Source organism: Neofelis nebulosa, chromosome 5, assembly GCF_028018385.1.
Source record: "Neofelis nebulosa isolate mNeoNeb1 chromosome 5, mNeoNeb1.pri, whole genome shotgun sequence".
Taxonomy (NCBI): domain Eukaryota; kingdom Metazoa; phylum Chordata; class Mammalia; order Carnivora; family Felidae; genus Neofelis; species Neofelis nebulosa.
Genome location: NC_080786.1, coordinates 153921284 through 153934568, shown reverse-complemented (window position 1 = coordinate 153934568; position 13285 = coordinate 153921284). Strand labels below are relative to the sequence as shown.

General features: G+C 44.5%; 1 protein-coding gene across 1 annotated transcript in view; it reads left to right on the top strand.

Moving 5' to 3' along the window:
• Window positions 1-13285, top strand: part of DSCAM (DS cell adhesion molecule) — a 701711-nt gene that overhangs the window by 674492 nt on the left and 13934 nt on the right. Inside the window, exon 20 of the mRNA XM_058732055.1 lies at window positions 4188-4321. Within this exon, the coding sequence (XP_058588038.1) occupies window positions 4188-4321 (134 nt within the window). The remainder of the gene's footprint in view (window positions 1-4187; window positions 4322-13285) is intronic.

The window sequence follows — 13285 nt, the reverse complement described above, 5'->3', positions numbered from 1 at the left end:
GGGCTAAGAATGCCACTTCTGGGGGCGCCTGGGTGGCGCAGTCGGTTAAGCGTCCGACTTCAGCCAGGTCACGATCTCACGGTCCGTGAGTTCGAGCCCCGCGTCAGGCTCTGGGCTGATGGCTCAGAGCCTGGAGCCTGTTTCAGATTCTGTGTCTCCCTCTCTCTCTGTCCCTCCCCCGTTCATGCTCTGTCTCTCTCTGTCCCAAAAATAAATAAACGTTGAAAAAAAAATTAAAAAAAAAAAAAAAAAAAAAAGAATGCCACTTCCGGTGTTGCAGAACAACACTAAGCCATAGGGACAGCTCAACTACTGACCACGTCCACATGGAGGTCTCAGAAGCTCTCCAACCTTACACATCCTCCGGGAGGGATAAGAGAGAATTCTAGGTTCTGGCTTTTGCAACCAAGAAGATAGCTGTGCCATTTCTTGCAATGGGGTACAGGAGGAAGGGAGGTTTGGAAGGGAAGATGGTGATCCTGGTTTGGGACATGGTATATCCAAGATACCTATGAATCAGATTGGAGATGTCAGTGGCAAGTGGGTATGTGAGCTCTAAGAGCTTCCGCAATACAGAAAGGAGGTGTAGGCAGGTTGGAAGAATATAGAAAAAACGGTTCTCCGGACCTGTGTTCTTTACTTCAGCCAATTAAATCTGAAGTCAGAAATTCACTCAACAGTGTCTAGGAATTCGTGAAAACTGCCTAAGCTTGCCTGTATCACACACACACACACACACACACACACACAGAAAGCAGATTACCAAAATGTGTTCTGATGACTAAGAATGTTTTAGGAAAATACGTCCCAGACAGACCATCCTACACCATCTCCGTTTTCTACAACTCTCAACATCTGGTGTTTATAGTTCAACACTGGGTCACAAAGTAAAACCCAGGATCCTTTAGTGATGTACAACGTAAGGAAATGATGATTGCCATTACGAATGATAGCTAGAATTTATTTGGTGCCTGCTGAATGCAAAACTCCATCTGAATTCTTTAGATGAATTATCTTTTGTAATCCTAGCAATAAAACTGTAAATAGGTACAATTATTGGTCTAGCTTCATAGAGGAGGAGACTAAGGCTTGTTGGAGAAGTTAACGAATTTGCCCAGGACGTGGACCTAAGTGCTGGAGCTGAACAAAAGCCCTCGGTGGGGCTACAGGGCTCACACCTTGAACCATCGTGGGATAATCCAAACCAGAACAATTTACATTCTAACTCTTAAGATAGTGGCTCAGCGATGCAGAAAACTTTTCCAGAATGTCTTGTTCCTCAAAGTTTCTATGTAGCTATTCCTCTGTGGTATAAAATTCTAATAACCCTAGAAAAAAAAGATTGCACGAGATAGATCATGCATCAAGTATATGAGGAGTCAGATAGGGATTTACATGGTAAATGCCCTTTGATATAATCAAGACAAGTCAATGGAAATAATCAAATAGAGGAAGGAGTGTAAAGTGGCCAACAGACATACCTTAAACATTCTATTTTAACTCAAATCAGACAATACAGATTGATTCTCTAATCATTCTTTAATTAAATAATATGGTCTAATTTCTATTAAGTTTTGGATGAAGAGATTAGAAGTCTATGTCATTGTTTCCATAAACTGTTTTCATCATTGATCATCTGCCATTTCCAGTTTAAGTTCTCTGAGAGTAGAGTAAGGCATGATGCCATTTGCCAACAACTTATGCTTGATTTTTTTTAAATCTGTATGTCTTGATATTTGCTATGTGTGTCATCTTTCTCAAGGGTCTTGGCCCAAACCTAGCCGAACCTTCTTTTTTTAAAACTTACCTTTAAGAAAGCTTTTCCAAAGAAGTCCCATTAATTGTCATGGAAACAGCTTTATTTGGCACTCCTATTTCATTGGTTTGGATAATGAATTAAATCACATTACCACGACAGGTGTAATTGTCACAAACAAGGTAGAAACAAATACGACTGACTTCTGTCGAGCAGCCACTCAAGTGGTTGTTGCCCAAGCCCTTGGGCTTCTAGAAAGAAGCTGGCCAGAGGGAATGTTGGGTATGGTAAATGCCAGCCAGGTGGTTGCTTTAGAAAAGGAATGGAGTGTGTTGGAGAATCTGGGGCATCCGTCAGGATGAAAATGTCAAACAAATGTCCACTCTACACTTGGTGTTCAGGAGGAGCCCTTGTGGGTCTCAACCAGGTTGTGGATTTGGGGGTGTCTTGGCTGTTCCCCTCACCAATAGGAAACCTAAGCACAAGTGCCCTCCATACTCAGCACAACAGTGCCTTGTTCCCAAAGACTTAGTAACCCAGGTGTCATCACTTACTTGTGTCCTCTTTTCTAGACCCTCTGCCACCAACAGGACTTGTCAAAAACTGATCCCAAGATTTTATATTTTCAAGTGGTGGTGATGTCACACCCACATTAGCTCTCATGGTGATTGCTGGTTTTGTTCTTTTGACCTTGAAGAGTCAAGATGACAATCATGAGACACATAGTCAACTCCACAAATATTTAGTGAGCAGTTATGTTGTTACCGGAGCAGGAAGAGACTCAAAGATTCCTCCAGGGGCTCACAAGGGATGTATATCGGTTAGAATTTCAAGACCTCCATCAAGGTGGGAACCACCCTCCAGGTGGACAGTTAGACCAACAAGGAACAAAGCAAGATCCTTAAGGCTTATCCCATAGCAATTTTAATGCTCTTTTCTCTTCTCCTCATGTCTTGTCCACCTCACTCCATCCTCCCTCTTCTGCCTGGAAAACAGAAAGATGGGGGGAAGGAATACGTGCATTTGATCTCATTGACAAATTATGCTTAATATTGTTAGCACCATTTCCTTCTTTCTTGGATGGCTTACAGAGAGGTATTTCTTGTCTATACAAGTGTGAATCTTTGACACAAAAATCCATCCTCGTAAAAAAGTGTTTCTGTACCTCCCCTGAGCCAAAAGAGATGTCATTACAAAGTGTTTTGGGCAAGGAAGAGTGGTCCCTAAAGACCAAGATACTTTGCCCTCATTCGTCTCTAACTCAGGAGGCAAGATGTACGTCCCCAGCCTGTTCAAAGCCAAACACTATAGCAGCACAAGAAACTAAATTCTCCAGCTGTTCAGAGGCAGGAACTCACAAGGGACTGAAATGGGTAAAGAAGGCTCCCAGGAAGTCAGGGACTTGAACTGAACGTATTAGTTCTGTTGAAGCAACAGTTATTCATGGCACTTGTTAAAGAGCAGCAGCAGGCACACTTCTCAGGGGGACTGCTGTGACGTGAATATGTGGGGTCAACCTCAGTGGGAGTTTGTGGCAGGGGAGAGAGGCCGGGCTCGACTTCACGTACAACAAGTGGGAATTTACAGCCAAGGAGTGGAGGGGAAGGATGGAGCTGTGGGTGGAGAATTACTGATAGGAGACCTTGGGGGTAAGGGTATTCTGACTAGAGTGATCAAACAGGACTCTGGTTGAAGGCACGCAAGGATGATCGGATAGTACCTGGGTGTGGAAGAGAATGAAGTCTTTGATCATGTATCAAGTGATCCGATATTGAGGGGATTCTGGCTGAACTGACCGAGCAGCGTTCTTGCTAAAATTAGGCCGTTAGAGGACATGCCCTTGGACAGGGTTCGTGTGGAGCACGGGTCACTCGTCAAAGAGAGGCTCTGTCAGCTCCTAGGGCTGCTGGCATAGGGCCCCGCAGAGGGAGGCCTTCAACAACAGAAATGGGTTGTCCCATGGTTTTTGGAGGCCAAGAAATCCAAAATCAAGGTGTGGGCCAGGTGGGCTCCCTCTGAGGGCTATGAGGGAGAGTCTGTTCCGGGCTTCTGCCCTTGGCTTTTAGGGGGCCATTCGCCCCTTGTGTCCTCACATGGTCTTCTCTCTGTATGTGTCTTTGTGCCCACATTTCCCTTTTTTCATAAGGACACCAGTCACATGAGATTAGCACCACCCTAGTGACCACAGTTTCACTTGGTCATCTCTGTGGAGACCCCTTCTCCAAGTCAGGTCACGTTCTGAGCTTCTGGGGGCCGGGCCTTCACCACGTGGATTCCGAGGGGACGCGGTTGAGCCCACAGCACTGACCCCTGAGGAGCTGGCCAGAGAGAGGGGCCAGGCCTAGCCGGAGCGGGGGTTGTGTTGGGCAGCGTGGGCCAGAGCGCCTGGTCGGAAGCCCCATCGCTGTGACTAAATGCCCGGCTCTTCCAGTTCCAGGTCCTCCTGCGGGAGTGAAGGCAGCGGCCGCCTCAGCCTCCATGGTCTTTGTGTCCTGGCTTCCCCCTCTCAAGCTGAACGGCATCATCCGAAAGTACACTGTATTCTGCTCCCACCCCTATCCCACAGTAAGTTGGTAAATAACCAAGTGCCTTTCAAGCACCTTCCAGAAAACGAGCTGCGAGCGCTCCTTTGGGACACCTTCATTCCTTTGTTTCCCACCTGCTTGGGTCTTTCCAGTGGTTTTATTCCCCGCCCCCCCCCCCACCTCCCGCTGTTGTCTCTACCACAAAGCAACATCCTCATTTACACCTCACATGAAAATACACATCTGAATCATTATAAGGGACACAGTCGTCTAGAAGTATTGTTCAGTTGGTGACTTCCCACAACACCGCCAGCCGGCTTCTCAAAATCAAAACCCAGAGGTCTGAATTGTGCCTTAATTGGTAGTCAGTGGACAACGCTTATTGATTTTGCTCTTGGACGCGTCATTCCGTGCCCACCAAGCCCTCCCTGCCTCCCCCCCTTCCCTCTGACCTCCCTCCTATGCCTCCACCTCCCGCCCCATCTTCCTGCCAGGTCCCGTCCCCCAGTAAGAGAAGCAGGCAAGCCGCTGTCGGGCCAGAAACGAGGGCCTGTGTTGAGGATCTGTGACCCCGACGATCGCATAGCCCACCTCATTCACTGAGACAGAGTTAAAAGAGTTCGTGTAATTAATACTTCAACGTGCTGTATTTATTATCATTAATATTATTACTACCGGGTCATAATTATAGAGCTAAACTGTTTCTTAGACCAGCTACAAAAGCATGTCGAAAAGGGAAATTTTAGAGGAAAGAAAGCCAGAGTAGGACCACAAAATTCATGCTATCTTCACAGGAATATTTACGGCATTTTCTGGGGTTGGCACCACATGACCTGTCTTTCTGTCCTCCTGCTGGGGTATAGAAGGAGACCTGTATCGTCAGTCAGTGTTTGTGGCGTGAATACACGGATTAATTTTGGTTTTTATTGTGATAAAATACCGTAACGCAGAATTTGCCATCCGAATCACTTCTAAGTGTCCAGGTCAGTGGCATTAGGTATATTCACATGGTTGTGAAGCATCTCCATGATCCGCCTCTAGAACGTCTCTGTCTCCCCAAACTGAATCTCTGTCCCCGTGAAACACTGACTCCCCGTTCCCAACTCCTTCCAGCCCTGTCACCTCCTTCATCTGTTTGCTGTAGGACTCACATTTGCTGTTCTGATTCCACCAAGCTAGGAAAAAAGAGTTCAGGGTACCCAGAACACCCTCAATCTGCTCTTTATCTCTAAACTAAAACCCCAGCCTGGCTTACTTGAAATTAGTCCTGATGGACCGATGCTTGGATGAGATAGCCCCACAGGTGGCCGCTTTGGGCCATGTTAGCCTTTGTCCCCCCAGCCTGTGGATTTCACACAATAAAATAGGAAGAGTTACAAATCCTAAAAACATGAGCCAACTGTCTATAAGATAGAGTAGAAAAGATTTGCCCAAGGATTCCCACCATCTCTCCACGCACGCCACAACAGGATTCAACCACCCAGTACCTTCCCAACAAGACCCTTCCAAAAACAACAATCGTAAGATCGAACTAACCAGAAAAGACGGGAATTAACAGCCAAATTTCTCACCTACTTCATGTCTGACTGCCACTCACCGGGTGTCTCTGTGCTGCCTTTGACTCTATTATAAAGCACTGTAGATCTAGAAATATGATCGTTACAAAGCACTGTGGTCTTCTGGGTAGCGTCATGTAAGTTTTGCAAAGAGGGTCCAGAATCCCAAGCTGTGTGCAGTAAAGTGGAGGGAACCAGAATCAGGCTGAGTCCATCTCTGGAGCCACATGGCTGCTTATCCACGTCAAACATCATTTAAGACCCCAGGGCCTAGTTTTTTCTTTAATAGACTTTATTTTTAAAGCAATTTTAGGGTGACAGAAAAACCAAGTGGGAGGTACAGACATTTTCCCCTAGGAGACCTATTTTTAAAATAAAATAATACCATTATAAGTGAAGACCAGAGAGAACTAATACATTTCTCTTAGGAAGGAAACATTTGAAAATCTCACCCATTGCTTTGTGGGGCTTTCTTTCACATGGAATTAGTAAGAGTGTACAAATTGCTGGAAAGAAGGGTTTTTGTTCCATCTTGGGTTTCTGGAATTTGACTCTAAGTTAGAAGAAGGGATGGGATGACGTTTTGTGAAGCTTTCACATTTCCGCCCATGTGTCAGAATGAACACCAGAGGGCAGTGCTAGCTGCGTATGATATTCTTGCTCGGCTGAGTATTTCTTTTCTTTGAAATGATTTCACAGTGGAATGTAGAACATGGCAGGATAAATGAGGACACAGCACAGCCTGTAATTTAATCTTCTTTAGAGGAGTCCCTCAGCTGACTTGCTCGCTGATGTAAATTTCCTCTTAAGACCCCCAGTGAATGGACCTTGTTACAAGACCCACGCTCTTCTCTCTAATGGGTAAAGCCCATTGTCTAAGAATAGACGCTGGTTTCACTGCGTTCTCTTGGGTTAGCCTAGTAAAAGGTGTTGGAATTTGAAACTTTGTGTGGCCAGATAAGAAAGTGTAAATGCATCTAAAGTCTGGTGGCTCTAGGTAAACACAGAGTCTCCCCGTGCCGGACCAGCAGATGCACGGAGACATTAACCGCCCCAGGCAGAGATTCGAGCAGCAAAATCTCAAAGTTCATTTGCTTCAAGGAACTCAGGCATATAATTTGGGGGGCGTGACTCTGAATTTTCATAGATGACAGTTTGAAGGATCAATTCACGCACTACCTTGTAAGGTCCCAGGGAGAGAGTCTCGAGGCTGGATCTCCCCTCTAGCCCTCCTCCCCTCATGAAAGCAGCCTGTGGGGAGTGCCCTAGATTAACCAAGGACAAGGATAGAGAAAGTGTCTCTTCTACAGCGCTAAGCCGATTGAGATGGGACTTAGAAACGTGAAATCAGACAGCATGAACTTCTCAGCAATGAAGAACAAAATCAGAAGGCTTGAAACGATCATATCAGTGAGTTGTGACTCACCTCAATTATTCCAGTTTCAAACGATAAGATGATCCAGCCCCTGCACAGGATAGGTGTTCCGTCGACGTTGCCGAATGAGCAACTGAGAATGTTCCAGTACCCTTCTTCTCCAGAAGACAGCTTTCAGCAACAAAACTCCCCACAGTGTAACCCACGACTTAGAAGTAAGCAAGTCTTCAGAGACACCAGGGAAGTAACCTTCGCCAGGTCTGGGCAGCTTCCAAACCAAAACAGCAGGTGTGGGTTTTCCTTGGACCCGCCCCCCAGGACTGCATTTAATAAATCATGGGGCTGAGGACAAGAGAGAGTGGCTTTAGGAAGCCAGAATTGTTGAGGAATCTCAGGTCAAACCACAGTGCCATGATGGAATTGTCAAGCGGGGTCAACTTGACCATCTGTATTATAATGCTGTCCATCTCACTGGCCACTGCTCCTGTCTCAGAAGTCACCGTGCACCCCCTGGGTGTACAAGGCTATTCCCTTTTGGGGAGGTGGCACTCTTCCCATTTCAGGCTGCCACATAGCATGCCATTATTATACAGCGATCTGTGTTTAAATTCTGACTTAACTTCCCTTCTATGTTTAGACTTTCTCTTCTCTTAGGCTCCCTCTCCCTTGACAGCCACCCTTCAATGTAGGCATTTCTCAGTACTCTTCCTTTATCCTCTTTTCCTATTCTTTATTGTCCCCATGAATCACTGAATCTTATATACTTTTTAAAGTATATTTATTTATTTTGAGAAAGAGAGAGAGCACAGGGAAGGGGCAGAGAGAGAGAGAGGGAGAGAGAGAATCCCAAGCAGGCTCTGGGTTGTCAGTGCAGAGCACAATGTGGGGCTCAAACCTATGAACCGTGAGATCATGACCTGAGCCAAAATCAAGAGTTGGATGCTTAACCGACTGATCCACCCAGGTGCCTTTGAATCTGTTTTTATAATTTAACTATAATCTGAAGTTACAGAGATCAAAAATGTTTCTCTCCAACCCCGACTGACCAGCTTAGAGGACCAGGCAACCCCATATTTCCAAATTCCTTCCATCCGTGTCTTCACAGAGACCTCACCGCATCCAACGTGTTCTGAATCAAATTCATTCTTGTCCCCCTTCTCTTCCTGTTTCCCAGCTAAGCCACTGATCTAACAGTACCCTTTGTCCTCTGACCAGAGGCCTAAAACCTCAGGGATTTACACCAACAGTTTTACCTTTCTTCCACATTCACGTCTGTTGTGAGTTGTAGTAGCTCTGGTCCATATTATCCGTACTCTGGGAAGCACCCATGCAGGATTTATGGCAGAGGGAATACATCTCTGGAAGGTCTGACATAGGCATAACGTGGCCTCCCCCAACCACAAGGGGGCCAGGAAGCACAATCCTCACAAGTACCCAGAAGACAGGAAAACCAGGGCAGCTGGGAGAACAGCTCCAATGGCGACCGTGGGACCGTGGTGATAAAGGATAGTGTCTGCCTTTCTTTGAGGAGTTCCTGGTTCTAGGGAAGTCAGAAAATGCCAGGGATTGTCACTGTCCTTGTGACGTGGCAAAGGACACGACTGTGACCTGCAGAGCACGGGACACTGTGGCAGAAGCCACAGGCAAGGGGGTGTTTCTCAAACAGTGGGGTCAGAGACAGCTTCTTGGGATGCACCTGTAGCCCTGGCTTATAGGCAGGGAAGAGCTCTACCTTATGAAAAGGTATTATGACCAAAGGAAATAGCATCTGCGAGGTGACATTGTGTCATGAGAAGTCTCTCCCTGCAGTATCTTTTAATCTCCCTTCTTTTCATGCCCACTTGGGGAAACAAACCAGGTCAGAAGTCCTTCCACTGCCAGGCTCAAGGGCCTATCCATTGGCCACATTGCTGCCATAATCATTCTTTCCCATTCTGTATCTGACCATGTCACTCCCTTGGGCAAATTCTTGGATGACTTCTCCCTTTTTACCTAAAACAAAACTCAAAATCCTCAAGATGACCTGAACAGATTTCCATAATCCAGCTCTAACTCCTGTCCAGTGTCCTATCTCCTATTCCGTTAACCTATCCATCTATTCCTAAGCCGTTCCATCATGTGTGTGTGTGTGTGTGTGTGTGTGTCCTCCTCCCATTTAAAGTCTTTATTCTTAAGGCTCAACTTAAATGCTTTATTATTTATTCCACCATTTTTGAGCATTTTCTGTAGTCTAGCCACTGTCTGCTAAACACGTTATGCCTATGGTTTCCAAGCTCGTTCTTTCATGACTCACAATAGGAAATGCATCTTATAATCACAACCCAGTACACACACAACAAAAGCTTCATAAACAAAACTTACACTTGCCACACAGGATGTGCTATGATATTTTCCAAACCGTTGGATTTTTTTTTCTCTTCTGTTTTGCTCTGTAAATGATTGTCATAACTCACAAAATTGCTTCTATGACTCACATCTTAAAAAAATCCTGGTTTTCATCAGTTAATTCCAATGGTTATCATATGCAGGTGGTGTTATGATTACCTCGTTGTAATGGTACTGAAATGGAGAATGTACTGTCTGCCAGGACCATGCAGTTAGCAAGGTGAAGACAGGGTCTGCAACCCACAGGTGTCTGAGCTTAGAGTCCAGGCCCTTCACGGTGACAGCCTACGGCCTTCCCTGGGAAGCGGGCTCCGTCTCGCCTCGGAGGTCCCCAGCATTGATTTCCAACCTCACTTTGGTGTAACCACCACAATCCCTTGTGTTATCGTTAAGTGGGGACATCATTGGGCCCCAGTTCAAGCGCACACCCCACCGTTAGTCACCCTTATTCCTTTAGAAAGCCTGGTATTATGCTGAAATAGCGGATGTTCATAAAATGTTGTGTTGAATTAAATTGTATGGATTACAGCAGTAAGTCATGCAATAGAAGTTAAACTGTATAATGAAGTTTCTGGTTCATAATGCAGGAAAGCATATCCTCTGCTTGGGGAGGCTTTTCAGTCTCAGCAGGAGTTATATACAGTGCCCATGCTTTTAACTCACTGACATGGAGATCATCCTTCCATAGTTCTGTCTAAAAGACCTGATGGTGGATCTCTTTTCTGTGATGGCAAAGCCAGAAATTTTGGAGCAGCCAAAAGTTGACTAAGAGTGCATGGGGGTTCTTCCATTTACACATGTGCGATGAATTACTTGTTCATTACCGAATAAGTGATAGTGATCAAGTCAGCTTAAGAAAGCACTTTTGCAGATAGATCATTGGTACAGCAGATGGGGTGACAGCAGAGAAGAGACGAGGCAAAATTGTAGTGAGTGGAGGTGACTTTGTTCAAAAGAACCTGGGAACTCTAAGGACCCTGTAATGCCAGTTTGGCTAACCGGACGAAGCCCCGATTCTACAGGAACATGGAGACACCAGCTCCTTATAAGCATTTTCTGGGAACTTTAATGCACTTGCAAAATAATGATTTTTATATTTGAAAGGCCCAAAAGTAAAATATCTTCTGTTTGGAAGACTTTTTTTTAAAGTAGCCAACAGTGGAAGATATAATGGCGGTTACAGGCATCTCAGTGAAGTGCAGAGGAAACCACCAGAACTGACTTGCATAAAGCAAGTAGCATTAATATGCTGTTCCCACCATGTAGGCTCCCCACCCCAGTCTGTCCCTTTAGGATGGTCTTCATTGATCCATTATCTTTTGTTAGAGGTGAAAATACTGAAATAAAATGAAAATCAGGGCAAAATGTCTTATACATAAGAACAAAGACAAACCTGAAGTCGATCCAGCCAACTACTGATTCTGAACGTAATCCAGATCATTTTCTCTGCCCCTAAACAGAAAGATTTGATATGGCCTCGGAGTGTCCAATAATGCAAAGAGCTGCCTATTTTGTTTATCTTGCTTTGGGAGAGGTTTCTTTAAATCACTGCTGTGAACATACTATCTACAAAATCAGAACATTCGAGTCTTTTTTTTTTTAATAGATATTAGGGCTTTTTAAAGCACCATACTTCTTTGATAGAATTAGTTTTTCATTAAAAAGTTAATTGAAATTTTTTAAGTGGAATTCTTTTTATATCCGTGAGATACGCTGAATAATTTGATCTGAGCGGCCTGTGAATCCATAGTCATTCTCTACACAGTTTTTCTTGATTGCATTCAAATCATTTCTAGGTCATTAGTCAACTTAATGCAACAGGCATTTCCTCAGCCCATTCCACTTTGTGGTCTGTGAGCCCTGATTTTGCAACACTGGGATCTAGGGTGTCCGGGGCATCCATAAAGGGAGGGCCACTGCAAGGCCACCCTCAAAGAACCTGAACTCCATCCAAGACCACAAGGTTGCACCAAGACTGTGCAAGACCACAATCCAAAGTGGGATAAAGATAAGGACCATGCATGACCTATAAACAAAGGGCAGATGTGCCTTGTTGAGGGGATGTGAGAAGGCTCACAAGACTTTGCAAGCCACCCATCAAGCTAAATAGTGTGAGGGATTTGGAAATGAATCCAGCAATTATTGGTTAAGCATCCAGTTTGATAGAATTTGCTAAAGAGCGTTTGAAGTAATTCATTGTGGCTAATTTTATCTTATTTACTGGTTAAAAAGTGTCTTAAATATGAGGGAAATTATTGCACCAAAACCACAAGGCAAAAAGAATTCTGTAGTGAAAGTAGCAGGCTCTTCACGGGTGACACTAGAGCACAGGGAGAAAACCGAGCTTCCAGCAACCTCTACGTTCTTTGGAGGAGTATACTATTGGGTCCCTCAGAAATCTACGACTCCCTTCACCAGACCCGAAGCAATAATAAGAAAGGAATAACACATGAACATGAGCTGCCTGGCTTGAGGATTGCAACGTTTATATCATGAGCTGTGTTTTCCACTCTTGGTACAATTTTAGGGAAGCCAGCATGTCTGAGGCTTTATAAAAACAAACAAAGAAACAAAAAAACTTTGCCATGAATATTTTTTTAAATCAAACACATGCAGTTTTTTATTTGTTTTCTTGGGTATTTTGCAAATATGAATCATGTCCTCCGCTACAACTGGAGTAGTTTTGGCAAGGGAATTCAAATGATTTTTATTTCTAGATTTTAGCAAGAACTTACCAGAATTTTACTATGCCTCATGTAATTAATCCTCCGTTTGCCAAGCCATGATCATCTCTTGTTCCCTTGGGGCAGGAACTTACCTCACAGTCTACACACTGGACTTGAACTCAGTAAACGCCTGTGAATTCAAGCACAGCAACTATTTATGAGGTTTCCCCATTACAGGCATGGGGCTAAGAGCTCTTACATACCTTTTCTTTGCAAGACCTAGGGGAGAGATCTGTAGTCCAGTGAGTTTACATGGCTGTCCCCAGGTGTCCTATTCCTCTGGCCATCCCTTATCAGCCCAGTTATAGTGATCCATTCAAGATTAATTTGCATCGTAGGCATAATCAAATCTTCTAGAGTGGCTAATATCTCTGTCTTAACTTTGAAGATGAGACGACAGAGTTATAGATCTGCCAGCAGGAAATTAAATATTTAGAGATTTAAATATTTAAATACTGAGAAGAGTGTCTCTCTTCCTCCTCCCCACCAGTTTCTCCTTCTGCCACTTTTGATTCATTAATCCTAAGAACCTACATTTGGGGGGTGCTTTTCCTTGACTACAATTTTTCTGTCTCGCTGCCCTTCAGAGAGAAGCCTTTCTATTCCCTCCACACTCTCAATGCTTCAAAGTCTCTGATGCATCATTGCAGCTGGAGTGTTAGGAGAAATCTGGAAAGAAAACGGAACCCTTCTCACTGACCATTCCCAGAGCGTGGGAGGGAATGACACATGATGGAATGCACATGGAAATTAGCAAGTCAGCTCAAACGTGGTTAGATCATTGTGTTGAGAAATCTAGTGTCCAATAAAAAGACAGTTGATGGAAGGTAAATATAATCAGTTACTTTATCTCATATAGAATATTGAGGAAAATGTTTCATAAGGAAGCAATATTCATCCCCCCTCTTTCTCAGAACCTGTATTTTTAACTGAGCATCAAAGGGAAGGCTTTGAACAAACAG